Source organism: Schistocerca gregaria, chromosome 1 (assembly GCF_023897955.1).
Source record: "Schistocerca gregaria isolate iqSchGreg1 chromosome 1, iqSchGreg1.2, whole genome shotgun sequence".
NCBI classification, from domain to species: domain Eukaryota; kingdom Metazoa; phylum Arthropoda; class Insecta; order Orthoptera; family Acrididae; genus Schistocerca; species Schistocerca gregaria.
Window position 1 is genome coordinate 197,750,573 of NC_064920.1, and position 27,183 is coordinate 197,777,755.

A 27,183-nucleotide genomic window follows, 5' to 3' on the forward strand; every position below is an offset into this window, starting at 1 on the left:
CATAACGGGCGTGAGTGACAAAGGCTGCCGCCCTCTCTTTAAAAAGAAACAGTGTAAATATGCAAATGAAGAGGATACTGCCAACTGGAGAAGTGAATAGGCGGTATATGGCGAATACGTCCATGGGAAAGTATTAATTAAAAATTGCTTATCCCCGTAGTACCAGTGTTTAAGCACCCAACGAAGTGAGTATTCAGACCAGCTAACCACCTCACTAACCTGTCCCACACTCCTGCTTTCATCCCATGAACTGCGACATCGAGAGCACATTTATTTGAATTGGCAGTAATGTCGCAAATAAGGGAAGGGCGGGAAAGCTTCCTCGAAAGTCCTCGTGCAGTAAAGGGGCGGATGTATATCACGTGTGCCGACAGTCTGGTGCGCAGACAATAGAGCACAATGCGCGTATACTGCTCCAGGCAGCATATGGCCTCGTCATGTCAACTGTTGTGAAGTAGGTAGTAGGGATCTGCTAATATGCAATAATATCGTCAATCTCGCCTATCGTCCACTTTACGGCAAGAAAGGTAGAATGAACTGGTTGTTGGTGTTAATAACGATCATCCTCCTTTACCTCCTCTGCATTACTGCAGATGACGTGTCACTGAGCAGATTTGTTCTGTGCATGCACTGTATGGAGTACGAACGTTCTGATATATTCTTCAAGTTGATGTCCCCAGCTCAGAAAACTGCACGCAGGTCGTAGGTTCTGTATCTTGAGGCTGAAACTGACTTTTAGTGAGGTTCTGTTCCGAAATAATGTATCACTTCTTTGGGATGCCACTCGCGCATTTTAATATAGCCACATGAGAAGACTACACGATCTTAATACAACACCAGCTGATACAACAAAGTACATGATCAAACACAATGTTTACGAAAATGTGTCTTTACATTATTTGTGGCACTTGTCTGTGCCTCTTGGCTACCAGAGTGAATCTTTTAATACTGAATACTGGAAAACACATCGTGCCACAGACAACATGACTGTACTTCTCGACTGCCTAATCCAGAGTAACGAACAGGAGCTTAAATAAAAATTGGAAACACATCCTACGACAGACAACATGCCTGTTCTTCTCGACTGCCTAATCCAGAGTGACAAGCAGCCCGAAACACTTCGCGCGCCATACCAGAAAAGGCGTGACCCGAACGCTTCCGAAGTGCTTCGTCTGCAATTTCGTCAGTCTTTTGTTTTTGATTTAATCTGTTTTTAATAATTCTAAAATGACTGATTGATAGTCAGCTGTTGAGAGATATTTATATTAAAAAGTAAAGTCATTCCAATGAGTAGTTTAACTAATAATAATAACTATACTTTAACGTTTTGGCGCTCTTGCTCCGAATGCAGTAGCTAATCACAGAGCAGTAGCATTATGCAGGCGGTTTTTCTCACAGGAATGGTACCGAATCTAACATCTGTCACAGGTACCTCATACCACATTTCGTCATCTATATACTTCTTGCCATCTCCACTGCTCTGGGAACAGCTTCTTGGAGCCTAATATGATGGCTGACTAAGCCAGAAATATTACAGCTTGAATGTCGTATAAAGGACCAGTAGGCTACAAGGTCTGAAAACATCTCACTCACATGGCAAACTGAACTAGTTCGTCAACACGAGAACACTTTACAACATAGCAGTTACATATAATTAAATTGCTCACTGCTATTGGAGAACATCCATGTCCGTTGCAACGTACGGTACTTTAATCCGCCCAGTTATGTTTTCCAGTCTACTCTCCAAAATATTCTGCAGCTAAAGACCCAATTTAATTAAATTAACCCTCAATTTTTATTTCCTTTTCATAATAATTATTTAATGTCATGTTTCGTCAGCCTGGTGTGAAAATAGTGTCAGACGAAAAAAGGTGACTACTGCACGTATGTCTGAAAAACATACCGCCATGTGAGCACGCTAAAGGTTTTAAATGGATACAGTCAAAATGGAAAAGGCAGTCATAAAAAGGTAAAATCCTCACCACACCACAAATTTCTCTGCCTATAAATCGCTTCAAAGATGCAGGATACAGATGCAAAGTATCAACAAATACAGTGTACATAATGTTTAACACCTCTCATGCAAATTATTTTTGTGTGCAAAGACAACATTAGGGGTATAAAGCTGCATTTGAAAAATTAATAGTGAGTAAACATGTGGTACATAATACAAAGTTGCGAAGTTCTAAGCCTTAAACACTACAAAACATACAATATAAAAGTCCTTCACATTAAGCCGTTTTCAATTTTAACACCAATAACTGGTGTCCACTCGATATCAACAAAATGTTATAAATACTGAAAATAATGTGAACATATTGGTACTTTACTATCTTACAGTCTAAATTTCTTCATCTTGCTAGCTGCCCAGATTTAGTTTTCTGACTGATTGCTAGAGTTACATTCACACCATGGAGTCAGCAGCTTATCACAGTGGAGCTTCACGTTTAGAACTGTAGCTCGATCACCATCAATGCTCATCTGTCTAATTTCTGCAAGTTTATAAGACACTGTGTTCACACCGGTCTCCAAATCACGATCCTCTGTCAACTGTATTTGATTGAAGCATCTGGTCTTATCACGTTTCCGTCTTACGCTATCATGCATGTGCCTGGTCATAAAGAAAAGAAAAAAAAAAAAACAGTATCTGAATTTTCATTGTAAACTAGTAGGCTATTCTACAGCTACAGAAACAGAATAAAAATAATCATAAGAGTTTTCTTGTACTCTGAAATACTGCAGCAGGTACATGAAAAATAATCAATCAATTACAGGAAGTTCAATTTTGTAGCACACGAGATTTTTCAATCAGAAGTAGGGCAATGCAATACAAAAATATATAAAAGAAAGTTCAATTATATAAAACATTCTAGGACTAATTGCCGCGTCAGTTCAGGGTAAAAATCCATCTTTCGACGATTATCTTCATCGAAACTTGCTGGCAGATTAAAACTGTGTGCCGGACCGAGACTCGAACTCGGGATCTATGCCTTTCGCGGGCAAATGCTCTACCAAGCACGACTCTCGCCCCGGCCTCACAGCTTCTGTCAGCAAGTTTCATATCAGCGCACACTCCGCTGCAGAGTGAAAATCTCATTCTGGAGATATCTGCGTCGACTTCGTCAGGAGCAACGTAGAAAGGTAGAGCGTTTTTACTTTGAATTGACACAGTAATGTTTTTTACAACAGTGCTTCCGCTTAAGATTGCGTTCTCAAGACGAAATTTCAGGTTAGGAATCGAACACCTTATTCTAAATGTGAACATCTATCTCATTATGATAGATTCATAAAAAAAGCTCAGATATTTTCGTTCTGTGATACACAGACTGATCAACTTACCAGTGGAAAAAGAAAACAAAATGCTTAAAAACAATTGAATCTTCTCCAAACGTGGCTATAAATAACGGCTATCCGAAAATACATGCTTGGCATTATCAGGTTTAGGAGGCGATCCAGATTAATGTAGAAACAGAAGTGCATTTTCAAAAAGCCAAGTTCGCTACTGTACAGCATTTATTGCGATGATCGGTTTCGGCAAATCACCTCACCTTGCCATCTTCAGCTCTGTAAAGTATATATCAACACATACAAGCACACTAGGCTCAGATGTAGAGGGGCGTAACACAATTTCACATAAACATGGATTATACCATGGAATATAACATACATTCTGCAGTACATTTCACTGAGTTTTTACGAAATGCATATTATACCGTGACATATCATAGAACGATATTTCACGAACATGAGAACAAAAGTATATCAGCAAGTCTTCTTGCTAATGTACGAACATGAGTTTGTATATCAGTGCAAAATGTACGTTGTCTTATATAATATCTACTTTATGCTTGACTTACATACTATTGTTCTCATGTCCATGAAATATGGTTCTGTGATATGACGCGATATAATACGCATTTGTGCTTGAATATGTTGATCTATGCTTTACAGATCTGATGATACCAATGTAGTTTGCCGAACCTGTCATCACAATAAATGCTGTATATTAGTGATATTAGCTGTTTGAAATTGTACTCCTGTTTCTAAGTTACCCTAAAAACTTAGTGGACGTATTATACAAAAAGAAGACCAATCAAACACGCCAATTTCGTAGACGATATACCTTTAATCAGAAACTTAAAAGCACAACAGAAAAACTGAGTTTTCGTATGGTCATATCTAGGTATTGTTTCCGACTAAATTACTCGAAGTTTCAAGAATAAAAAATTATACACTAGCTACAGGAGTAAATAATGTACAACCATTATTCAGACATATACCACGGAAATCAGAGCCTTCTTCGCAATCAGGAATCTACAAAATTAAATGTGAAGAATGCTTAAAATTTATTGGACAGACGGAATGAAGGTTGGCACACGACAATGGGGCGGACACCTTTGTTGCACATTTAAAAGACACAAATCACAAAATAGTTAATACAGATAAATCACTACAAATATTACATAAAATCATGGATGTAGTGGAAGAATTTGAAATTTATATCCATCTGAAAGACCATTCAGACAGAGTTTTAAATGAACAAAAAGACCTGTGAAACGGAAGATTCCTAGACGACTTTCTACCAGTTCTACGAAGAAGTAGTAGAGAACCATTCAACGTATAGTTATCGCTGTACTTATTAATAAATATGACTGTGATGCGAAAGATCTCGCATCCATAAAGACGGTATGAAAGATTTTACTCGACTTTATGTACAAGAACTTTGTAACAACTGTTCAAAAAAGATGTGCTCCCATAATACCAAATAGAAATATTTACAAGTTGTTTTAAAGAAATTCCATATGGTCATATTCACACCAGCGATGAAGAAAAATTAAATATAATTGAGAAGAAATATATAGTTTAATTAACAAATTATGTAAAATAATTGTAATCTTACCCGTGCAAGTACGTTAAAAACATCGACCTAATATATAAGACTTTGCAACAACTGCTCAGAAGTATCGTGTTTCTAAAATAGCGAAAAACTGTTCCTAGATTTCATTTACAGCCAGTCATGGGAGCAAGGACGTACATGGCGTAATAACCCATTAAATAATCACTCATAAAATAAGTTATAATCCGCCTAGTATATCTTGGGATATGACCTGTTCCTGCGCTGAATAAGTTATCCTCATCTGGAAGCCGCTGACGTCAAATCGTTTGCAGAGCAGCAACAGGCTCCAGTCTGCTCGTGGGTGCAGGATCCGTGTCATGGAGCCTGCGCTCCATGACACCCCCTATATGCTCAGTGGGGTTCAAATCTGTGTTCCGGGGTGGTCATTTCAGTCTTTGGACCTCCTATGCATGTTCCTGCAACCATTCCCGGGCGACGTGGGAGCGATGTGGCGTCGCGTTCTCATTTTGAAACACGGCAGAACCGTCAGGGCGTTGGAAGACCTAAAATGGGTGGTGATGGTCCCCGAGCAGCTCAGCATACCGCAGAGCATCCAAAGTCCCTTCCAGAACAACTAGGAGGCCCATTCCTCACTAGGAAAATTGGCCCCAGACCATAACAGAGACATCACCGCCTTGGGCTACACCTTCTTGGTCGATCCATGTGGTCAGCGCCACACACACAGTGCCTCACATCGGCATAGTTCAGCTGAAATCGTGATTCGTCCGACTACGTTAAGCAATTGTTCCAGTCTTCATCCGTGGTGATTGGAGACAAATGCAAGCCGTTGTGCCCGATGACGTTGCATTAATAGTGGCACCCGTGTGCAGCACCGGCTCCCGTGGAACCCATGTTCCTATGGATTGTCCACAGAAAGACGTGTCTAGCACGCCCTGTGTTTAACTGCATAGTGATATGTTGCATTGTTGCCCTTCTGACAGACGTCGCCGGTCACTTTCATCGAGTGTGGGTAGGCGGCCGGTAATTCGTTTGTTGTGGACTGTGACACCCTCATTCAACCAGTCACGATTCAACCTGGACACGACTGACGTGTAAATCCGAAATCGAAATTCCCATCCGTCGGGCATAGACACCCATACCCCGTTCGAGCGGCGTCAGCCCACGACATCTTTGCATGTTAACACAAATCACTTGCACAGCCACTCCTCAGGTCTTCTATACAATTGCAGCTGACACAGGGGATGAGCGGAGCGCATACAGCACACCTGCGCCATCTATGCCCCATTACCCCATGACATTTGCTAAGTCAATCTACGAGGTGTTCCAAGAAGTCTCTCCGCAGTGCCGTATGATGGTCAGCCGCGAGTGCCGTATGGTTGTTTGCCTGCCTGGATTTTTCAACGAAACAATAAACGCACAACGATACTTCAGTGATGTTCTGTGCCCATTCATGTGAGAATTTGTGTTAAGTGAAATACTGAACGGTTATTTTCAACAAGATGGTGCAACCGCGCATACAGCTCGCATTTCAATGTAACTGCTTGCTGATGTTTTTGGTGATCGCATAATTTCACAGGGACTTTGGTCTCCACGATCGCTTGACCTAACATCGCCTGACTTTTTCTTCTGGAGTGCAGTGAAAGCAACTGTCTATAAAAACCGTCCAAAATCCATCGATGAATTGAAAAGTGCAATATCCACTTTCACTTTTTCTGCTACAGAGGGAATGTTACAGCTTGTGTTATTTAATGTGAAAATCTGTAAGTAAAAATGAATATTCAGTAAATTAATAACTTGTATTTCACTGATTATATTCACTGCGGCATACGGTACGCGCGGCTAAAAATCATACGGCACTATGGAGAGACTTTTTGAACACCCCGCATATTGCTTCCGTTTTAGATACAGTACTTGAAAACGGCCTAAGGCCGAAATTGTACATTCGTACGTCGAATAAAGAGAACGACAGCTGAAGAATCATGAAATGATTCAAAAAACCACCAAAATTATCTGAAAGAACTTCTCATGTTTGGTGCAATGTGCCTACAATTAGTTCGCATCAGCCACTTCCGACTCAATTATGTAATAATAGTAGCTCATACTCAGCCACTTTTCCAAAGTTAAAATTGTTTTGTAGCTTAATGTTTATGGCTGCAACCAGACGCATAAAATTATTAATTGTATGTTTTCATTTCGTATTTGGGCATACCATTACGCATTGCAGAAGTGCATCTATCGTCTGGTGCCGTATTATGCTCAATACAAGACATGTTTATACATTATAAAACTGCAGCAGACTAATGTCGCTATCTGTTGTTTTTCTGCAGATGGATAACTTCAACAGATACTACAAATTAAAATGATGATATTGTAATATTTTGCAGCAATGCCTACAAACGACATAAGTAAAAATGCAATCCACACAGTTAGTGAAGAAGCACCGACTAATGTTGTAAAGACTTATTTTCTTGTGGCAGCGAACTGTAGAAGAATTGACTTTTTGTAATCACTTGCACTGTTTTCATAGACTTATGTGGCAAACATTTCTGCTCTTACATGTCCACAATTTTCAGATGACCCTGTTATTGTTTTTGTTCCAAAGATACGTGTACTTCTGAGGTTAACTCTCAAAGGAGAGATATTTGACAGTGTGGCTTAATTCTCTTTTTTTCCCTTATTTCACGGTCTGTTAAAAACAAACATTTGTGAGAAGAATGTATTAAAACTGGTGTGGATTTATGTTTGCGTTATAAGGTCTTAAAAATTCGTAAAGAAATTACTATTTCTGCTACAGAAGCGGATTGCTCCATTTATTATTTTATCTATTTGGGTACGATTGTGTACCTATATATTTAAGGAGTCCTTAAGCCTTCTTCTTTCGCTTTTTAATAATGTACAGTGGGTGGAGGTGTTTCATTGAAACCTGAAGGTCTTTGTTTTGGATTTGGAGTACTGCATATTTGTGCACTTCATCATGTCTGAAGCAGACAGCTATTTCTTGTGAACTAGTTTTTGAACTTTGCCCAAGGTTGTTCTTTGCAAAGAGACTTAAAAAAGAATCAAGTAATTTTACACACTTCAGGCTGATAATACTTTGTTCTGTGTGTGTGAAAAGTTGTGTACTATTCTTATGCACTTGTTTAACTTTCTTGTGGATGGAGTTAATCGGAGTTAATTCCTTGCTTGACTATTCATTACTCATAGCTGTCTTATTGGCTGTCTTCATATCGTAGTTGAAATCTTCAGGATTTAAAAGAAATTTTTAAGATCCACGGATACATGCCTTGAATGCCTCTCCTTTTTGTGAGTTTGGTTGCATGGAGTTCATGGCAATTAATATCTCTGTTTTTTCATCTTCTGTTATGATAATTATGTTGTGCAGTTCGGTAAATTTAGCATGCAATGGCTTAAGTAATTATGTGGAGTACTTAAAAAAAAGGAAAATCGTCTACTCATCTTGAGTTTGATATTATTTTGGCAACACTGTCTTTGGTATTGCTTAATAGTTTAGTTTGCTACGTGTGGTTCTTGTTTACACATTATACTACTGTAACTTTGGACCAAAAACAACTCTGACAAGTAGGCCATTACATCCTGAAATACACTCCTGGAAATTGAAATAAGAACACCATGAATTCATTGTCCCAGGAAGGGGAAACTTTATTGACACATTCCTGGGGTCAGATACATCACATGATCACACTGACAGAACCACATGCACATAGACACAGGCAACAGAGCATGCATAATGTCGGCACTAGTACAGTGTATATGCACCTTTCGCTGCAATGCAGGCTGCTATTCTCCCATGGAGACGATCGTAGAGATGCTGGATGTAGTCCTGTGGAACGCCTTGCCATGCCATTTCCACCTGGCGCCTCAGTTGGACCAGCGTTCGTGCTGGACATGCAGACCGCGTGAGACGACGCTTCATCCAGTCCCAAGCATGCTCAACGGGGGACAGATCCGGATATCTTGCTGGCCAGGGTAGTTGACTTACACCTTCTAGAGCACGTTGGGTGGCACGGGATACATGCGGACGTGCATTGTCCTGTTGGAACAGCAAGTTCCCTTGCCGGTCTAGGAATGGTAGAACGATGGGTTCGATGACGATTTGGATGTACCGTGCACTATTCAGTGTCCCCTCGACGATCACCAGAGGTGTACGGCCAGTGTAGGAGATCGCTCCCCACACCATGATGCCGGGTGTTGGCCCTGTGTGCCTCAGTCGTATGCAGTCCTGATTGTGGCGCTCACCTGCACGGCGCCAAACACGCATACGACCATCATTGGCACCAAGGCAGAAGCGACTCTCATCGCTGAAGACGACACGTCTCCATTCGTCCCTCCATTCACGCCTGTCGCGACACCACTGGAGGCGGGCAGCACGACGTTGGGGCGTGAGCGGAAGACGGCCTAACGGTGTGCATAACCGTAGCCCAGCTTCATGGAGACGGTTGCGAATGGTCCTCGCCGATACCCCAGGAGCAACAGTGTCCCTAATTTGCTGGGAAGTGGCAGTGCGGTCCCCTATGGCACTGCGTAGGATCCTACGGTCTTGGCGTGCATCCGTGCGTCGCTGCGGTCCGGTCCCAGGTCGACGGGCACGTGCACCTTCCGCCGACCACTGGCGACAACATCGATGTACTGTGGAGACCTCACGCCCCACGTGTTGAGCAATTCGGCGGTACGTCCACCTGGCCTCCCGCATGCCCACTATACGCCCTCGCTCAAAGTCCGTCAACTGCACATACGGTTCACGTCCACGCTGTCGCGGCATGCTACCAGTGTTAAAGACTGCGATGGAGCTCCGTATGCCACGGCAAACTGGCTGACACTGACGGCGGCGATGCACAAATGCTGCGCAGCTAGCGCCATTCGACGGCCAACACCGCGGTTCCTGGTGTGTCCGCTGTGCCGTGCGTGTGATCATTGCTTGTAGAGCCCTCTCGCAGTGTCCGGAGCAAGTATGGTGGGTCTGACACACCGGTGTCAATGTGTTCTTTTTTCCATTTCCAGGAGTGTATCTGGAACTTCTGGTGAATAAAAACCGCTAAAGGGGAAACTTTCCCTCCCATTGGCAAAAACAGTCACAGATCGAGTAATCAAAGTGCTACTAAGACAGCGGAGTTGAAACCAACAAGAAAGGTATGTGAATATTCGAACACTTGAAAGGACCTATGTCCACCGCTTGCCACATCAGCAATATACAAAACCTCTTCCACAAGCATTCATGCAGTCAAGTGTATATGTCGTTGTTGTGGTCTTCAGTCCTGAGACTGGTTTGATGCAGCTCTTCATGCTACTCTATCCTGTGCAAGCTTCTTCATCTCCCAGTACCTACTGCAGCCTACATCCTTCTGAATCTGTTTAGTGTCTTCATCTCTTGGTCTCCCTCTTCGATTTTTATCCTCCACGCTGCCCTCCAGTACTAAATTGGTGATCCCTCGATGTCTCAGAACATGTCCTACTAACCGATCCCTTCTTCTAGTCAAGTTTTGCCACAAGCTCCTCTGCTCCCCAATTCTACCCAATACCTTCCATTAGTTATGTGATCAACCCATCTAATCTTCAGCATTCTTCTGTAGCACCACATTTCGAAAGCTTCTATTCTCTTCTTGTCTAAGCTATTTATCGTCCATGTTTCACTTCCATACATGGCTACACTCCATACAAATACTTTCAGAAACGACTTCCTGACACTTAAATCAATACTCGATGTTAACAAATTTCTCTTCTCCGGATCGCTTTCCTTACCATTGCCAGTCTACATTTTATATCTTCTCTACTTCGACCGTCATCGGTTATTTTGCTCCCCAAATAGCAAAACTCCTTTACTACTTTAAGTGTCTCATTTCCTAATCTAATTCCCTCAGCATCACCCGACTTAATTCGACTACATTCCATTTTCCTCGTTTTGCTTTTGTTGATGTTCATTTTATACCCTCCTTTAAAGACACTGTCCATTCAGTTCAACTGCTCTTCGAAGTCCTTTTCTGTCTCTGACAGAATTACAATGTCATCGGCGAACCTCAAAGTTTTTATTTATTTTCCGTGGATTTTAATACCTACTCCGAACTTTTCTTTTGTTTCCTTTATTGCTTGCTCAATATACCGATTGAATAACATCGGGGAGAGGCTACAACCCTGTCTCACTACCTTCCCAACCACTGCTTCCCTTTCATACCCCTCGACTCTTATAACTGCCATCTGGTTTCTGTACAAATTGTAAATAGCCTTTCGCTCTCTGTATTTTACTCCTGCCACCTTCAGAATTTGAAAGAGAGTATTCCAATCAACATTGTCAAAAGCTTTCTCTAAGTCTACAAATGCTAGAAACGTAGGTTTGCCTTTCCTTAATCTTTCTTGTAAGATAAGTCGTAGGGTCAGTATTGCCTCACGTGATCCAACATTTCTACGGAATCCAAAGTGATCTTCCCCGAGGTCGGCTTCTACTAGTTTTTCCATTCGCCTGTAAAGAATTCGCGTTAGTACTTTGCAGCTGTGACTTATTAAACTGATAGTTCGGTAATTTTCACATCTGTCATCACCTGCTTTCTTTGGGATTGGGATTATTATATTCTTCTTGAAGTCTGAGAGTATTTCGCCTGTCTCACACATCTTGCTCACCAGATTGTAGAGTTTTGTCAGGACTGGCTCTCCCAAGGTTGTCAGTAGTTCGAATGGAATGTTGTCTACTCCAGGGGCCTTGTTTCGACTCAGGTCTTTCAGTGCTCTGTCAAACTTTTCACGCAAAATCATATCTCCCATTTCATCTTCATCTACATCCTCTTCCATTTCCATAATATTGTCAAGTACATCGCCCTTGTATAGGCCCTCTATATTCTCCTTCCACCTTTCTGCTTTCCCTTCTTTGCTTACAACTGGGTTTCCATCTGAGCTCTTGATATTCATACAAGTGGTTCTCTTTTCTCCAAAGGTCTCTTTAATTTTCCTGTAGGCAGTATCTATCTTACCCCTAGTGAGGTAAGCCTCTACATCCTTACACTTGTCCTCTAGCCATCACTGCTTAGCCATTTTGCACTTCCTGTCGGTATCATTTTTGAGACGTTTGTATTCCTTTTTGCCTGCTTCATTTACTGCATTTTTATATTTTCTCCTTTCATCAATTAAATTCAATATTTCTTCTGTTACCCAAGGATTTCTACTAGCCCTCGTCTTTTTACCTATTTGATCCTCTGCTGCCTTCACTACTTCATCCCTCAAAGCTACCCATTCTTCTTCTACTGTATTTCTTTCCCCCATTCCTGTCAATTGTTCCCTTATGATCTCCCTGAAACTCTATACAATCGCTGGTTCTTTCAATTTTTCCAGGTCCCTTCTCCTTAAATTCACACCTTTTTCCAGTACTTCAGTTTTAATCTACAGGTCATAACAAATAGATTGTGGTCAGATTCCCCATCTGCCCCTGGAAATGTCTTACAATTTAAAACCTGGTTCCTAAATCTCTGTCTTACCATTAATAATCTATCTGATACCTTTTAGTATCTCCAGGGTTCTTCCATGTATACAACTTTCTTTTATGATTCTTAAACCAAGTATTAGCTATGATTAAGTTATGCTCTATGCAAAATTCTACCAGACGGCTTCCTCTTTCATTTCTTAGCCCCAATCCATATTCAGCTAGTATGTTTCCTTCTCTCCCTTATCCTACAGATGAATTCCAGTCTCCCATGACTATTAAATTTTCGTCTCCCTTCACTACCTGAATAATTTCTTTTATCTCATCATACATTTCATCAATTTCTTCGTCATCTGCAGAGCTAGTTGGCATATAAACTTGTACTACTGTAGTAGGTGTGGGCTTCGTGTCTATCTTGGCCACAATAATGCGTTCACTATGCTGTTTGTAGTAGCTTACCCGTACACCTATTTTTTACTCATTATTAAACCCACTCCTGCGTTACCCCTACTTGATTTTGTATTTATGATCCTGTATTCACCTGACCGGAAGTCTTGTTCCTCCTGCCACCGAACTTCACTAATTCCCAGTATATCTAATTTTAACCTACCCATTTCCCTTTTTAAATTTTCTAACCTACCTGCCCGATTAAGGGATCTGACATTCCACGCTCCGATCCGTAGAACACCAGTTTTCTTTCTCCTGATAACAACGTCCTCTTGAGTAGTCCCCGCCCGGAGATCCGAATGGGGGACTATTTTACCTCCGGAATATTTTACCCAAGTGGACGCCATCATCATTTAATCATACAGTAAAGCTGCATGCCCTTCGGAAAATTACGGCTGTAGTTTCCCCTTGCTTTCAGCCGTTCGCAGTACCAGCACAGCAGGGCTTTTTTGGTTATTGTTACAAGTCCAGATCAGTCAATCATCCAGACTGTTGCCCCTGCAACTACTGAAAAGGGTGCTGCCCCTCTTCAGGAACCACACGTTTCTCTGGCCTCTCAACAGATACCCCTCCATTGTGGTTTCACCTACGGTACGGCTATCTGTATCGTATATAGGAAATCCAATATTGACGTTTTACCGAGCTCCAATTATTATTATGCTATTAAGTACAGAGATGCCAAAAAAGTAGAAAAGAAAGAAAATAACTTTAACAGGAAAGGGTGGTGTTGAAACTGCACAAGTTGTAAGCCTTAGCACCAAATAATGCAAACAGTGCCAAATCTTCTGCTTTACAAGCACTGGAGGTGCAACTCCAAGGTCTTTAGCAGCTGTCAGGTGGAGTAAGTTGTTAGCAGTTTCAGCTGGTTAAGCAAGTTTAAGCTTGAAAATGTCTTTACGCCGTTATGCCTGAGTAGGTCACAATACGATAGGTGCAAAACGTGTCTTAGGCAACGGCTTAATACACAAAAAACCATTCACCAATGATAGCTGGCGACTAGTGTCTTACTCTTATTGTGACGAGTGAGGAAAGACGGCCGTTGGCATGCCACATGGGAAAAAAAAGGTCCACATCTTGGCAGCATGCTGGTTCACCTGTGAATATTAAATTCCAGCAGACAGTCTCTGTCAAAGAAACATAAAAATCATGTGCACTGTCTTCTATAATTGACAGTATTCTCCTGATTGAATGTTTACCATTAGTGGATTTCAGAAATTTGGATCGGTATTGCTAGACATTGGAAAATTACTGAAGGGTGATTGACAAGAGATGAAGAATGCTGGAGAGGTTTTGCGTTTTTGGGTGACATTACACGGAATCAGCTGCATGAATTTGGATACAACATGTTCAACCGTACACCTTAACCCTACACTCCATGAATATATTTTTACTTATGAAATCGTGGTAAAAAATTTCAGTTATTTTGAGTAGACAAAATTAATTATAACTTGTAAAATTCGGTAAATTTTTATGTATTATTGCATTCTGGGTACAAAACCTAAAATGTCCCAAAACGCTACATACCGCAGTGTGACTGTAATATTCGACATTTCGCAAAAATGCTACATCGTGCAGTGTGTTGTGAAATAGGTTAGATTGGTCCCATTTAACAAACTGTACAATCAGTATCTTGTAACTTCTAACATGTAATTCGGTACAATATAGAAAAAATGGAGTATGCTTGCACAACTTTCACTCAAGTCACCCTGAAATATTAGAAACAACATTACACTGTAAAAAGCAGCCATTATTTAATGTGATAAATTTTGAAGCAATCGGTGTTCGTCTCCAGACACAGAGCTAGTTCAAACTTTTCACACTCGACAACAGTAAATGCCTTGCAGTTGGCATGCTTACAGCGCTGACGCTTTTCCATCTCTGTCCAGCACCATCCCCCCATTACAGCTGTTATTGGCTGAGGTGCGACTGGATAGCTTTTCACTTGATTTTGAGGACTGGATGTTGTGTCTACTTCACTTTCCTTACTTCCCTCCTACGTCGACTCCAAATTAAGGCAATTTCGAAGTTTTTTTATATGTTTTTTGCTTTGAAACACACTTGTAGAAAATCCTGGAATTGGTCATTGTAACATATATTAGATAGTAAAATAGACTGAAATACCAGTCTTTGTTCCTCATTGCAATTTTGTAACATGAAAATAGATTATCATGGAAGTTCTGCAAAACTACTGCATATACACGCCTGGGACATGTTTTATTAGATTCACCAGACCAGTAACAACAAAATAAATGGAAATCGTGTTTTACTTTAACCTCGTACAGTTTTGCGATGGCGTCATATTAGCGAAGTTGCTAAATTTCAGGCAGAATCTTTTATTATCCGTAACTCCGTAACTAAACATTTGCGGACCTATGTTTATATGATTTTTTTCTTTACTTTTACTTGTAGAATAACGTATTACAATATTTACATATCTTCGTGAATCACCCTGTATATGCTCACAGAAGTCAGGGAGGGACTCTGACACAAGCAGTTCTGCCATCTGTTGCAATTCTACAGATTTAGAAGCAAATGATTTTCATGCAGCAGAAAATGCTACAATATTACAGTTTCCGACTCATCTGTTCCGTCACCTGAAGCAACTTTTTTTTCCAGCAGGAAAACTTTTCCACAATGATGATGCACTGATAGAGCCTACAATGAATGCGTTACTAATGATGGCAAATATTTTGAGAAGTGGTCTGTGTATCTGTAAACGTTGAAACATTTTTCCGGTATTCTTATTTTTCTTTTCTTTATCAGACGTAGACACCTACTTTTTGGGTGTCCCAAATCAACTTGGGCACACACTTTCAATAACTTAAAATAAATCTATAGAATAATTATTCTTAACCCTTACAGTTTGCAGGGTATTCTTTTTTTTTCATCAGGTGGCGGGCGGCGCCACCGTATCAAATTCTTTCTGGAAGTGAAGGGACAGACGGCAGTCCGTTTATACCACTGATGTTTGTATCTATTGACTGAACAGAGAGAGCCGAGTTTAGCACGATTGCTGTTTGCAGACTCCTTGGTGATTACGATAGGGATGACTTAAGTCATTCAAAAAAAAGTTAATTAATTTTACGTGGTAGGTTCTTGGACACAATAAAGTGCAAAGTGAACAACGTTAGAATTTACAGTATGTGGTATACCAATTGCTAATAGTCAGTCAATCAGATAAATGTCAACGTTCCCTTCAGTGTAGGGCAAATATGCTGCCTCTACTTAGCCTTTTGACAATAGTCTTAAAACCACTTTTTTTTCACAGCCACATAATGTATGCATAGTTGGAATAAGGAACCATGGATCTCCTAGGGTATCTTTGGAGAAAAAGTAATAAAATATTGTAAGTCACATTCCTATTTACACTCATTTATTTGGTGAATGCCAAAATAAATAATTCACAGTGACAGCCTATACATAACTACAACGTTTCAGAGGTAAATGATCGACATTTTTGGTACGAGGATTGGAATGATGCAAAGCAATCATACTCACATAGGAATACAACTCCTTAATAAGTTCTGAACAGAATGTCTTCAGAAGAACAACAAACAGAGATGAGCCAGAAAAAATAACTTTTAACATTGGTAATTTTCATATGTGCTAATACTTAACTACCCACATTAAAATGCTACCTATGTTAATTGTGTTGCGCGCATGCACACACACACACACACACACACACACACACACACACACACACACACACACACTCACACTCACAAACACACATAGTTCATACACAATGAATTTGAAACCAGATTAACGAAGCTCCAGTTCTTTTCTTACCTAAATGTACTGTTTCTTCCTGTAGTCACATTTTGTGGACGAGATATTTGCAGCTTTGCTTCTTTTAGGCGAATATAGAATTCATCATCCTCTAAACCCCAGCCCCAATATTTATTGCTCATTCCATTAACTTTTTGGAAATCTTCTCTGAAAACCAATTTTTAAATAATTTGGGTTATTGTGAACTGGAGATGATAATGCCCTTAAATACAATGCTAAGATATGACTACACATCACATTCCCTGCTAATAAGGGCTACGTTGTCTCTTTCGTTATCATTCGTTCGATAACAGAACTATCACTGTACCGCTGATATAAATACTACAAATAAAATAATTTCCAAATGAACATCAAGTGAGGGGAGTACCTTTAAAAGTGAGTTTTCAAACTAATATGTATTCCATCCGCAATTCTTGAGGCAAATAGCCACCTCATGATTACAGCTTTGTTAATATTGCTTTAGGAGTTATAAAATGACAACTGCATCAAGATGTGTAGTCCATATTAAACTATAGGTCCCTCTATAACTGGGGGTAGGTCAGTTCAAAGATAAAATATTCACGCACTTATTATCTCCAAAATACCAACCTACTACAGTGCTGTGGTAGTCAAATCATCCTTCAGGATAACGCCAAGTTTTCCTTATAAATCAATTAAGCCATAAGGGAAATGGCAAGCAGTAATAATTCTTACTTCAAATCTTATGACAAATTTTAATATACTGTATATTCATCTTTGTCAACAAGTGAGTGATGTAAGTACGCAAATCACCTAACGGAATGCTAATAGCAACTGACAGCTAAATTGCATGGGAATGTTAAAGAAGGCACTTATTTCGAGTATATTCTTACCTCTTAATTAGCAGTATTCCTCCAGCAAACGTTGAGTAGTTATAGCGAGGATGCAGCTGTGGCGAAGCAACATGAAATGGGCCTTTCTCTGGATAGCCGTATGACAGTTGTGGATTAAGGGGGAGAAGATCAACATCATGCATTGCAATGTAGTCACACTGCGGGCACACTTCTCGGAATCCAACGTTGATTAACGCTGCACGGTTGAATCGGTAAGTGTCGATCTTTAAAACAAAATTCTCTTGTCACAGGAACAAACCTGGCTAGAGTTTCCTACTGCAACATTATTACGAAGCGGGAGAAATAAAATTTACCTGATTTAAAACAAATATGTGATGATTTACATTCTGCTTTTTCAAAAACTTGTGCATATGGGGAACAAATTCCAGAAGTTCGTCAAAACGGTCCCTAAAAGGAACGAGTACAGCTAGTTTATGTTTACCTTCGGCACCCTCTTTTCGGCACGCTTTTTCTTCGATTTTCCGTTCATTTAAACCACTTAATTTTTCATCCGGACAGTCATGCAAACATCTTACGTCACTAGTCACTGCGCAACAAACACGGTAAATTGTCAGTTTAACAGGCGTGATTGGTATCAACGCAATTAAGCATCCAAGCACCAACATTGTGAATACACATAGCACCATAGACTTATTTTTCCACAGAATAAATCCCAGATACACACCCATCTTGAATCACGCGTTAGTGAACAGCTTCGCTATGAAACATTGCAAGACAATTATTTAAACGTAGCTTGCCTTCTTGAACAACATCACTGAACCATTATGCAACACTTGCTGAATTCAGATTTTCGTGACAAACGCTTCTGAGCACTGTGCTTGCAAAACGCGTCGATGATTTATGGCAGTTTTACTATTTGCTCACGTCCTGAACGAGGGCCGCCAAACTCTGGATCGGCACAAGTAGGTTGACGTAGCCCCGTTCATGTTTCTCTTCTTTCGAAGCTTATCGGGCACGTAATTGCGCCCACTGTGTTATCTAGGGACAGACGGTCTTGTGAAGTAGTTCTGAACACGTTTTTCGAAAACCTGTTTTGAGCAGCTAGCTCGAAAAACCCACACGTAGTGGAAATATTTTAGACATTGTAGCATAAACAGGCCAGACCTTATCCACATTTTCAATACAGGTCGCGATATCATCATAGAGATGATGGTTACAAAAGTTAGTAAATACAAGAAGGCTACGAGAGCTTTTATGCTCGAAAGCAGTTGTTAACATCCTGTTTAGACAATGAACGCGCATTTCTCAGTTCTAATACGATGCACGCAGAGAAATTAGGGGAAAAATTTAAACTGAAAATCACGCTCTGGAGAAGTACGTGCTGAATAAATGAATTAGGGAAGACCAACAGTAGTTTCATAACAAAATTCTGAAAATGCTTAGGAAACAGGCTATTGTACTCTCGATTCAAAAAAAGAACGCCGAAATGTCGACGGGTAAAATTTCTTAGAAATTTTTGTGTCTATGAAAAGATCGGTGCGCGAAGCTTATAACAGTTTTCACGGTCACACCTCAGCAAAAGATGTTGCTCAGAGTGAGAACCCGAGAAATTCTGGTTCGTCGTAAAATTTCTATGCGGGTCGAACGAAGGCTTCCATTTAGTCACTTGTTGACGAGTTTGATCTGTTGTGGCAGTAGAAGATAAGAAGAAAGCACAGATTTTAAATTTCGCATTTAAGAAATAATTCACACAGAAGGGTCAGACATACCATTATTTGACCGGTCCGAAAAATTATAGATCGGTGTCCTCAAATCGGTTCGATGCAGAATCCTTGAACGTATTCTCAGTTCGAATATAGTACATTTCCTTGAGATGGGGAAGCTTCTGTCTGCAAAATTGGTTCCTAGATATGTGAGTAACACGAAGAAATCTTCAGTAAGAGAATCGTTGTCCTCGATGGCGTGTGTTCATCAGAGACAAAGGAAGCGTCAGGCGTGATCCTGGGAAGTATTATTAGACCGCTATTATCCTCTGTATAGACATAAATGATCTGACGAACAGCGTGGGCAGCAATATGCGGCTGTTTCCTGATGATGCGCTGCTGTACGGCAATTGGATGACTGTAGGAGGATACCAGATGACATAGAAAATTTCTAGTTTCTGTGACTAACAGCAGCGTGCTTTAAATGTAGAAAAATGTAAGTTAATGCAGATGAGTAGGAAAAACAATCCCCTAATGTTCGAATACAGCGTTGGTACTGTGCTGCATGATACAGTCACATCGGTTAAATATCTAGGCGTAATGCCGCAAAGAGGATTGAAATGGTTCTAGCATGTAAGGATTATGGTAGGGATGGCAAATGGTTGACTTTGGTTTATTGCGAGAATTTTGGGAAATTGGTCCATCTGCAAAGGAGGCGGGATATAGGACACTGATGCGACCTATTCTTGAGTGCTGCCGCGCAGGGTACTCGCGCGGTCTTAGGCGCCTTGTCACGGTCCGAGCGGCTCCCCCGACTGAGGTTCGAGTCTCCCTCGGGCATGCGTGTGTGTTGTCCTTAGGCCGTATCTTACGTAAGCGACCGAAAGCGTGCGACAAAAACCCCAGGTATAGTCACGGACGTGTCCTACGTGAGTGACATCTGTGTCGCTGCCTATCTTCTGCTGCAACTGGCGACGTTGGAATACATATGTGTTTGAATTTTGTCGCTGCAGCACGCGCGACACAGAGCGACAGCCACATGTCTTCTCGGCAAAGCAATGGAGCTATGAAATACTTATTATCCGATTTTATGACAAGCATTCGGTGTAAAATTTGATTCTTTCTCATGTTATGGCTTGATATCTTTGCTCGATAAAGGTCTGAATGTATTTTCATTATTCGTCGTAGTTACTGTGCTGCACGAAATTGAGTACATTGGTGCACGAAATGTTCAAGAATGTGCAGAGGTAAAATCACGTTGCGTAGACTTCCCGTATAGTTCATTTACTGCCATACATTATTGCGTGTGAAATGTAACCAATGTATCTAAATTGTATTTAAAGTTGAGACCGGAATGATATCTCTTTTCATTCTTGAAATATTTGTTGTTATATCCGCGAACGGGTTATTTGCGGCCCGTCCGAACCTTTCCTGCGCTTCGTGAATCAAGTGGTCGTAAAAATCGTCGTGTCTCATAAACGGTTCAAGATACCTAAAAGACGATTTTTGGAAATGACAGCACGCAGAAAGGACTATTTTATCGTATGATTACACGCGATAAGTTTTTGTTAACGCGTGAGCAGAGAGAAAACAAGACTCCCTACAAATTACACCATGAGGTTTTGTCCGAATTTTCATAGCCAAACAAAGAGAGAGAAACAGGTAAATGGGCTATCAAAATGACGAGCGTGAGTTCTAGAGAAAATACTGAACTGCTTGAAAGTAAGCAGGGTAATTAATGAAAACATAATTAATGAGTTGAGGAAAAATTGAAACATTTCACGTAAAGCTGCTGCCGAGCTATGTAAATGAAGTGTCAAAAATTTCATCTGTTCAAGGCCTAGTTATTTTGCACATAAAAAGATACATTGGTGCGGTGTTTAAATGTCAAAAAGGGTTCCTTCCAATCAAGTCCCAAAGTTACGATATTCGAGAACGGAAGACGTTAGTAAGGCAAAGGAGGAGTCACTAAGCTCAAGCTTTGTGAATAAAACTTGAAAATAAAAAAATGAAAGAAATCGGTCAAACATTTTATGAAATGATTTGTGTAAAAGAAATAAGTAGATCAAAGAAACGCTCTACGTGCCTCAGAATGATACTTGAAATCATTTGTTGTGGGACATCGTGGAATATTCCCGCTTCAGCCTCTATAGTTTCGTGAAGTTCTGATCGATAGCAGTGCAAGAGGTAAGCTTCAAAATGGCCGGCCGGCCGCGGTGGTCTCGCGGTTCTAGGCGCGCAGTCCGCAACTGTGCGACTGCTACGGTCGCAGGTTCGAATCCTGCCTCGGGCATGGATGTGTGTCATGTCTTTAGGTTAGTTAGTTCTAAGTTCTAGGGGACTGATGACCACAGCTGTTAAGTCCCATAGTGCTCAGAGCCATTTGAACCATCAAAATGGCTTCTGTAAAGGCGGTTCGTTCCAAGCAGGGCGCTGCCATTGAGATTCTTTTGGCGGAAAACCAGAGCATCGCAGACATTCATAGGCGTTTGCAGAATGTCTATGGAGACCTAGCAGAGAACAAAAGCATGGTGAGTCGTTGGGCGAGGCGTCTGTCATCATCGCAATATGGTCGCGCAGATCTGTCTGGACTCCTGCGTGCCGTCCGGCCGCACACAGCTGTGACTCCTGCAATGTTGGAAACTGAAGAAGCAACTCCAGCGTGTTTGTCGCCATAAAAATGCAAACGAACTTCTCCGTGACAACGCAAAGCCGCACACGATTCTGTGCATCTGAGAGGAGCTCACATAACTTCAGTGGACTGTTCTTCCTCATCCACCCTACAGCCCGGATGTCGCACCTTCTGAATTCCATCCGTTTGGCCCAATGAAGGATGCATTCCGGAGGAAGCAGTATGTGGATGAGGGGAAGGTTATTGATGCAGCAAGATGTTGGCTTCGACGTCGATTAGTAAAGTTGTATCAAGCGGGCTAACAGGCCCTCCGAGTAAGGTGGCATAAGGCCGTCACATTGGACGGAGGTTATGTTAAAAAATAGGGGTTTAAAGCAAAAGAAGAGCGGGGACTAATATGGTGAATTGTAATCCTGAATAAAGCCAACCTACTTTCAGAAAAAAATTGTGTTGTAGTAATTATTGAAGACCCCTTGTAATAGGAGTTCTTCACCGATACAGCTACTTACCATGAATAGCAGATAGATGACACTTGCTAGTCTGCCACATTATTTTACTGTATCGGATGGGGAATGCCTGCTCTAATTTTGGTTTGTGCCAGATAAATTGCCTGTGGAGAACCCCAACACTGATGGCAGCAACAATTTTTTAAATTTTTTTTTGAAGCGGCGAGTGTTGTACCTCAGAAGAGTTTCCAGACCTTCACCTCTAGCCAGCCCTGTCGCAGACGTTTAATATATTTTCGAATTCCATTTTTAAATGATGGTATTCACTTTCTGCATGCTGCAATCTTTTTCTGCACTTACAAAGATTACTCCGGGAAAGTTAGATTTTTCTAAATGTCAAGTACCTAGAAACGAATATTCTCCCGAAATTTTGTCAATAATATATATCTGTTCCGTTATTCTCTACTACGTACCAAGAGTCAGTATGCTATACAAAATCATGTAGAAATATTATTTAAAATACGTTAAAAGTTAAATACATTTTTAAATAGAAGCTATGGGATATGAACACGTATTTTGATTTTAAACGCAGGTAAAAGTGTTAAAAGATTAAAGAAACTCTGTTCACTTGCTAACATGAAATGTTTCATGGTCAAATAATTTCTTCCGTTTCAAGGTACAGCTTGCTGCACCATCGACGAAGTATGGATTTATCGTATACGAGTCATATAACTATTAGTGTTGCCCAGAAAATAATGCACCGTATATTTCTTCAACATTGCTTTATTGAACGTAATGAGAATTACACACACTAAAGAACGGTGTTTTATCCACACACCCTACTTTTCCACGTAAATTCCATCCCGTCTTCCTCTAGCGCGAAACAAGGGCGGTATGCCCTGTCGGTACCAATCCTTGTCCTGGTGGCGGAGCCAGTGCTTCACTGTGTGAACTTCTTTTATGGAGTGACAGTTGCAGCGCCAACTGCCGAGTCGTAATACACTCCTGGAAATGGAAAAAAGAACACATTGACACCGGTGTGACAGACCCACCATACTGGCTCCGGACACTGCGAGAGGGCTGTACAAGCAATGATCACACGCACGGCATAGCGGACACACCAGGAACCGTGGTGTTGGCCGTCGAATGGCGCTAGCTGCGCAGCATTTGTACACCGCCGCCGTCAGTGTCAGCCAGTTTGCCGTGGCATACGGAGCTCCATCGCAGTCTTTAACACTGGTAGCATGCCGCGACAGCGTGGACGTGAAGCGTATGTGCAGTTGACGGACTTTGAGCGAGGGCGTATAGTGGGCATGCGGGAGGCCAGGTGGACGTACCGCCGAATTGCTCAACACGTGGGGCGTGAGGTCTCCACAGTACATCGATGTTGTCGCCAGTGGTCGGCGGAAGGTGCACGTGCCCGTCGACCTGGGACCGGACCGCAGCGACGCACGGATGCACGCCAAGACCGTAGGATCTTACGCAGTGCCGTAGGGGACCGCACCGCCATTTGCCAGCAAATTAGGGACACTGTTGCTCCTGGGGTATCGGCGAGAACCATTCGCAACCGTCTCCTTGAAGCTGGGCTACGGTCCCGCACACCGTTATGCCGTCTTCCGCTCACGCCCCAACATCGTGCAGCCCGCCTCCAGTGGTGTCGCGACAGGCGTGAATGGAGGGACGAATGGAGACGTGTCGTCTTCAGCGATGAGAGTCGCTTCTGCCTTGGTGCCAATGATGGTCGTATGCGTGTTTGGCACCGTGCAGGTGAGCGCCACAATCAGGACTGCATACGACCGAGGCACACAGGGCCAACACCCGGCATCATGGTGTGGGGAGCTATCTCCTACACTGGCCGTACACCTCTGGTGATCGTCGAGGGGACACTGAATAGTGCACGGTACATCCAAACCGTCATCGAACCCATCGTTCTACCATTCCTAGACCGGCAAGGGAACTTGCTGTTCCAACAGGACAATGCACGTCCGCATGTATCCAGTGCCACCCAACGTGCTCTAGAAGGTGTAAGTCAACTACCCTGGCCAGCAAGATCTCCGGATCTGTCCCCCATTGAGCATGTTTGGGACTGGATGAAGCATCGTCTCAAGCGGTCTGCACGTCTAGCACGAACGCTGGTCCAACTGAGGCGCCAGGTGGAAATGGCATGGCAAGCTGTTCCACAGGACTACATCCAGCATCTCTACTATCGTCTCCATGGGAGAATAGCAGCCTGCATTGCTGCGAAAGGTGGATGTACACTGTACTAGTGCCGGCATTGTGCATGCTCTGTTGCCTGTGTCTATGTGCCTGTGGTTCTGTCAGTGTGATCATGTGATGTATCTGACTCCAGGAATGTGTCAATAAAGATTCCCCTTCCTGGGCCAATGAATTCACGGTGTTCTTATTTCAATTTCCAGGAGTGTACGTCTGTCCTCGCGAATGACATCATCAGCTGCTGCAACATGTCAGGTGTGACATCTGCAAATCGTGGAGCTCCGCCCAACCGCCTTCTGATGACCTCTGCCCAGCGACTAACTATACTTCTGTCGACAGCAGATGCTCCATAGACTTTGCACAAACGTTTGTTAATATTTGCCACAGTTTCTTTCTCTACAGTGAGAAATTCAATGACGGCATGTTGCTTGTAACGTACATCACCTACAGACGTCATTTTGAAACTGTCCTGCAGCTACGATATCTGTCGGAAGTGACGGAAACTTGGCGCGCTCGCTCAGGAGACTTCAAATAATACATACTTAACGTTTCGCATTCGTAGCATTGTTTTCGACTGAGAAAAAAATGCGGTGCATTGCTTTCTGGGCAACCCTTGTGGTTTTAAAACTATATCAGGATTTTACTTGCCATAAAAACAGTAATTGATGAATTTACAGACCTTCCAAACAGCTTTAATTTCAACAGCACTTAAACGCGTAAAGCGCAAAATATTTACAAATGCTACATAAAACACAACCCCACGTTCCACAACAACAAAAACATTACATAATCCGAGAAACTCCTTATGGCGATGCCTAGTGTGTACTCCGTCATATGACTCTAAAATCGATCAACACTCTACTACAAAGAGTGGGATGGAGCTACGAGGCAAAAAGAACATAGGTAACACTGATGAAGATAGTTCTACTACAAAAAATTGATCCAAAATGTTCAGTATGTGTCAAGTAAATTAGATGAAATAGATATTTAATTGGATGGAGACAACACACGTTTTTTATATCAAAGCTTCGTTTTTGAGAGAATGAAAAAATTGTTTCTAGTCTATAGAACTATGACAGATGAAACTATTTCTGTAGTTAGGTGTATACATAGCCCAACAATATGTTTTCAGACCTCACAATCATTGATAGATCGTATAATTACAAACATCCCTCAGAGTGCCCTAACAGTGCAATTAATAAATGTTGCAATCACAGATCATTACATAAAAGTCGGTTAAATATGAGGAATCAATGTTTGCTGTGAAAAAATAGTGTTACAATTTAAACTATTGAAGCATGCAAATTTTAGCAGACTACAAATACTAGCAAAGTAAGGAATGGAAGTAAATACGGTCATCAAATAACAACAAAGATGGGAGCAGTTTTTGCTCAACATTAGATACTATGTAAATACTGATGAACTAAAAATGCCATATGAAAACTGCATGACAAACAAAAATACTGCCAGCATTGACATAAAGACAAGAAGCGAGCCTACAGCAGGCTAATAAAATCCAAATTTCTACTAAAATTAAATTTCATGTTCCAAAAATATTTTGAGGACTGTTTGGTCCCACAGAAATGGGAATTGGAAGATTCTGACAGGTAAAATAACAGTAACATTGTTTTAGAGATAGACAGGAAGGAACGTAGAGATACAAATGGTGTGAGCAGTATTTTCTTTCAACATTGTGTTGTAGCAATCAAAAAACTCATAAAAGATACCAATAGCTCTCAAAAATTAACAAATGTGAATGCATCCCCAATGGTACAGAATGTATTTTTAAGCTCCCAGCAGTTGAATCAGAGGTATCAGATTAATACATACTCCAGAACATAAAAACACAGAAGATATTAATGGGATACCTACTTCTCTAGTAATGCTCTGTATTTATTGGTTAGTGAAATCTCTGACTGATTTTATGAACTCAACTATGGAAACTGAGATAGTTTCTAAATACCTGAAAAAGGATAAGTTGTGCCCATTAAAAGGGTGGCGATAAGAAAAATCCCGCAAACTATAAGATAATTACTATCATATCTTTTTTCTAAAATTGTGGAGACTGTCTGGAAACTTAGATAATAAAATTTTATAGGTATGAATAACATACGCAATTAAGCCCAGTATTGTTTTAGAAAATCTTGCTCTATCACCATAACCACAGCTAATTTTGTGACTGATGTTATTGGGATGTTGGATGCGCAAAGAAGAGTTTGTGGTTTTCTTAACCTACCAAAGGCATTTGATTGTATGTGTCACAACACACTAAAACACAATCTAAACTACTACCATGTCAGGGGCAAGGCAACTAGCATTATAAAATTGTTTGTGGAAAACAGAGCAGTGTGTTTAAATACATAAAAGCCAGTAACGCTGCTTGAAATGTACTCTCTAGTTCACAGTAAATTTGGTGTTCCTCAAGGATCAATTCTGGGACTTCTCCCTTTCCATTCTGTATGTAAACGAATGACATGAGCGGTAGGTGACAACGTCATAATGTTTGCAGATGACACTTCACTTACAGTAAAAAGCGACTCTGTAGAAGAACTAAAATCTAGAGCCTCAGCACATTTGAGGGACGCTTATAAATATTCCATCGAAAACAACTTGTTTGTAAACACAAATAAGATAACAGACGTGTAGTCACAAACAGCTGTGGGTGAAAAATGGGCATTATGTTAAATCAGTTGAGTAAAAAATGTCATTAGTTCATCAAAGAATTTTCCTGTGCGCACCATGTAATAAGTCGTCGTGTGACTAGGGCCTCCCGTCGGGTAGACCGTTCGCCGGGTGCAAGTCTTTCGATGTGACGCCACTTCGGCGACTTGCGCGTCGCTGAGGATGAAATGATGA

The 27,183-nt window shown here is 41.3% G+C and overlaps 2 protein-coding genes across 6 annotated transcripts in view; one reads left to right on the forward strand and one right to left on the reverse strand.

Annotated features, from left to right (window-relative positions):
* The window catches only part of LOC126336610 (organic cation transporter protein-like), a 366,616-nt gene that overhangs the window by 209,292 nt on the left and 130,141 nt on the right, over nt 1–27,183 (forward strand). The window lies entirely within an intron of this gene.
* LOC126336658 (beta-1,4-galactosyltransferase 7-like) lies at nt 772–18,296 on the reverse strand. 2 transcript variants are annotated; one of them, XM_050000608.1, is made up of 4 exons: nt 17,686–18,296; nt 17,372–17,595; nt 16,521–16,667; nt 772–2,611 (listed from the first exon to the last, which is right to left on the reverse strand). In XM_050000608.1, exons 1-4 carry the CDS (start codon nt 18,058–18,060, stop codon nt 2,374–2,376), a joined length of 984 nt encoding a protein of 327 aa, XP_049856565.1. In that variant the 5' UTR covers nt 18,061–18,296; the 3' UTR covers nt 772–2,373. The 2 variants fall into 2 exon arrangements, with proteins under 2 accessions (XP_049856565.1, XP_049856556.1); XM_050000599.1 differs by lacking the exon at nt 16,521–16,667 and having other exon boundaries at nt 1,338–2,611; nt 17,686–18,253.

Excerpts from the sequence above, each read along its gene's own strand:
- LOC126336658 (XM_050000608.1), bottom strand. The coding sequence starts at position 18,060 with ATGGGTGTGTATCTGGGATTTATTCTGTGGAAAAATAAGTCTATGGTG. Across the intron at positions 17,596-17,685 it reads ACATATTTGTTTTAAATCAG|ATCGACACTTACCGATTCAA; the intron begins GTAAATTTTATT and ends TTTGTTTTAAAG. Across the intron at positions 2,612-16,520 it reads GGAAGAAACAGTACATTTAG|GCACATGCATGATAGCGTAA; the intron begins GTAAGAAAAGAA and ends CTTTATGACCAG.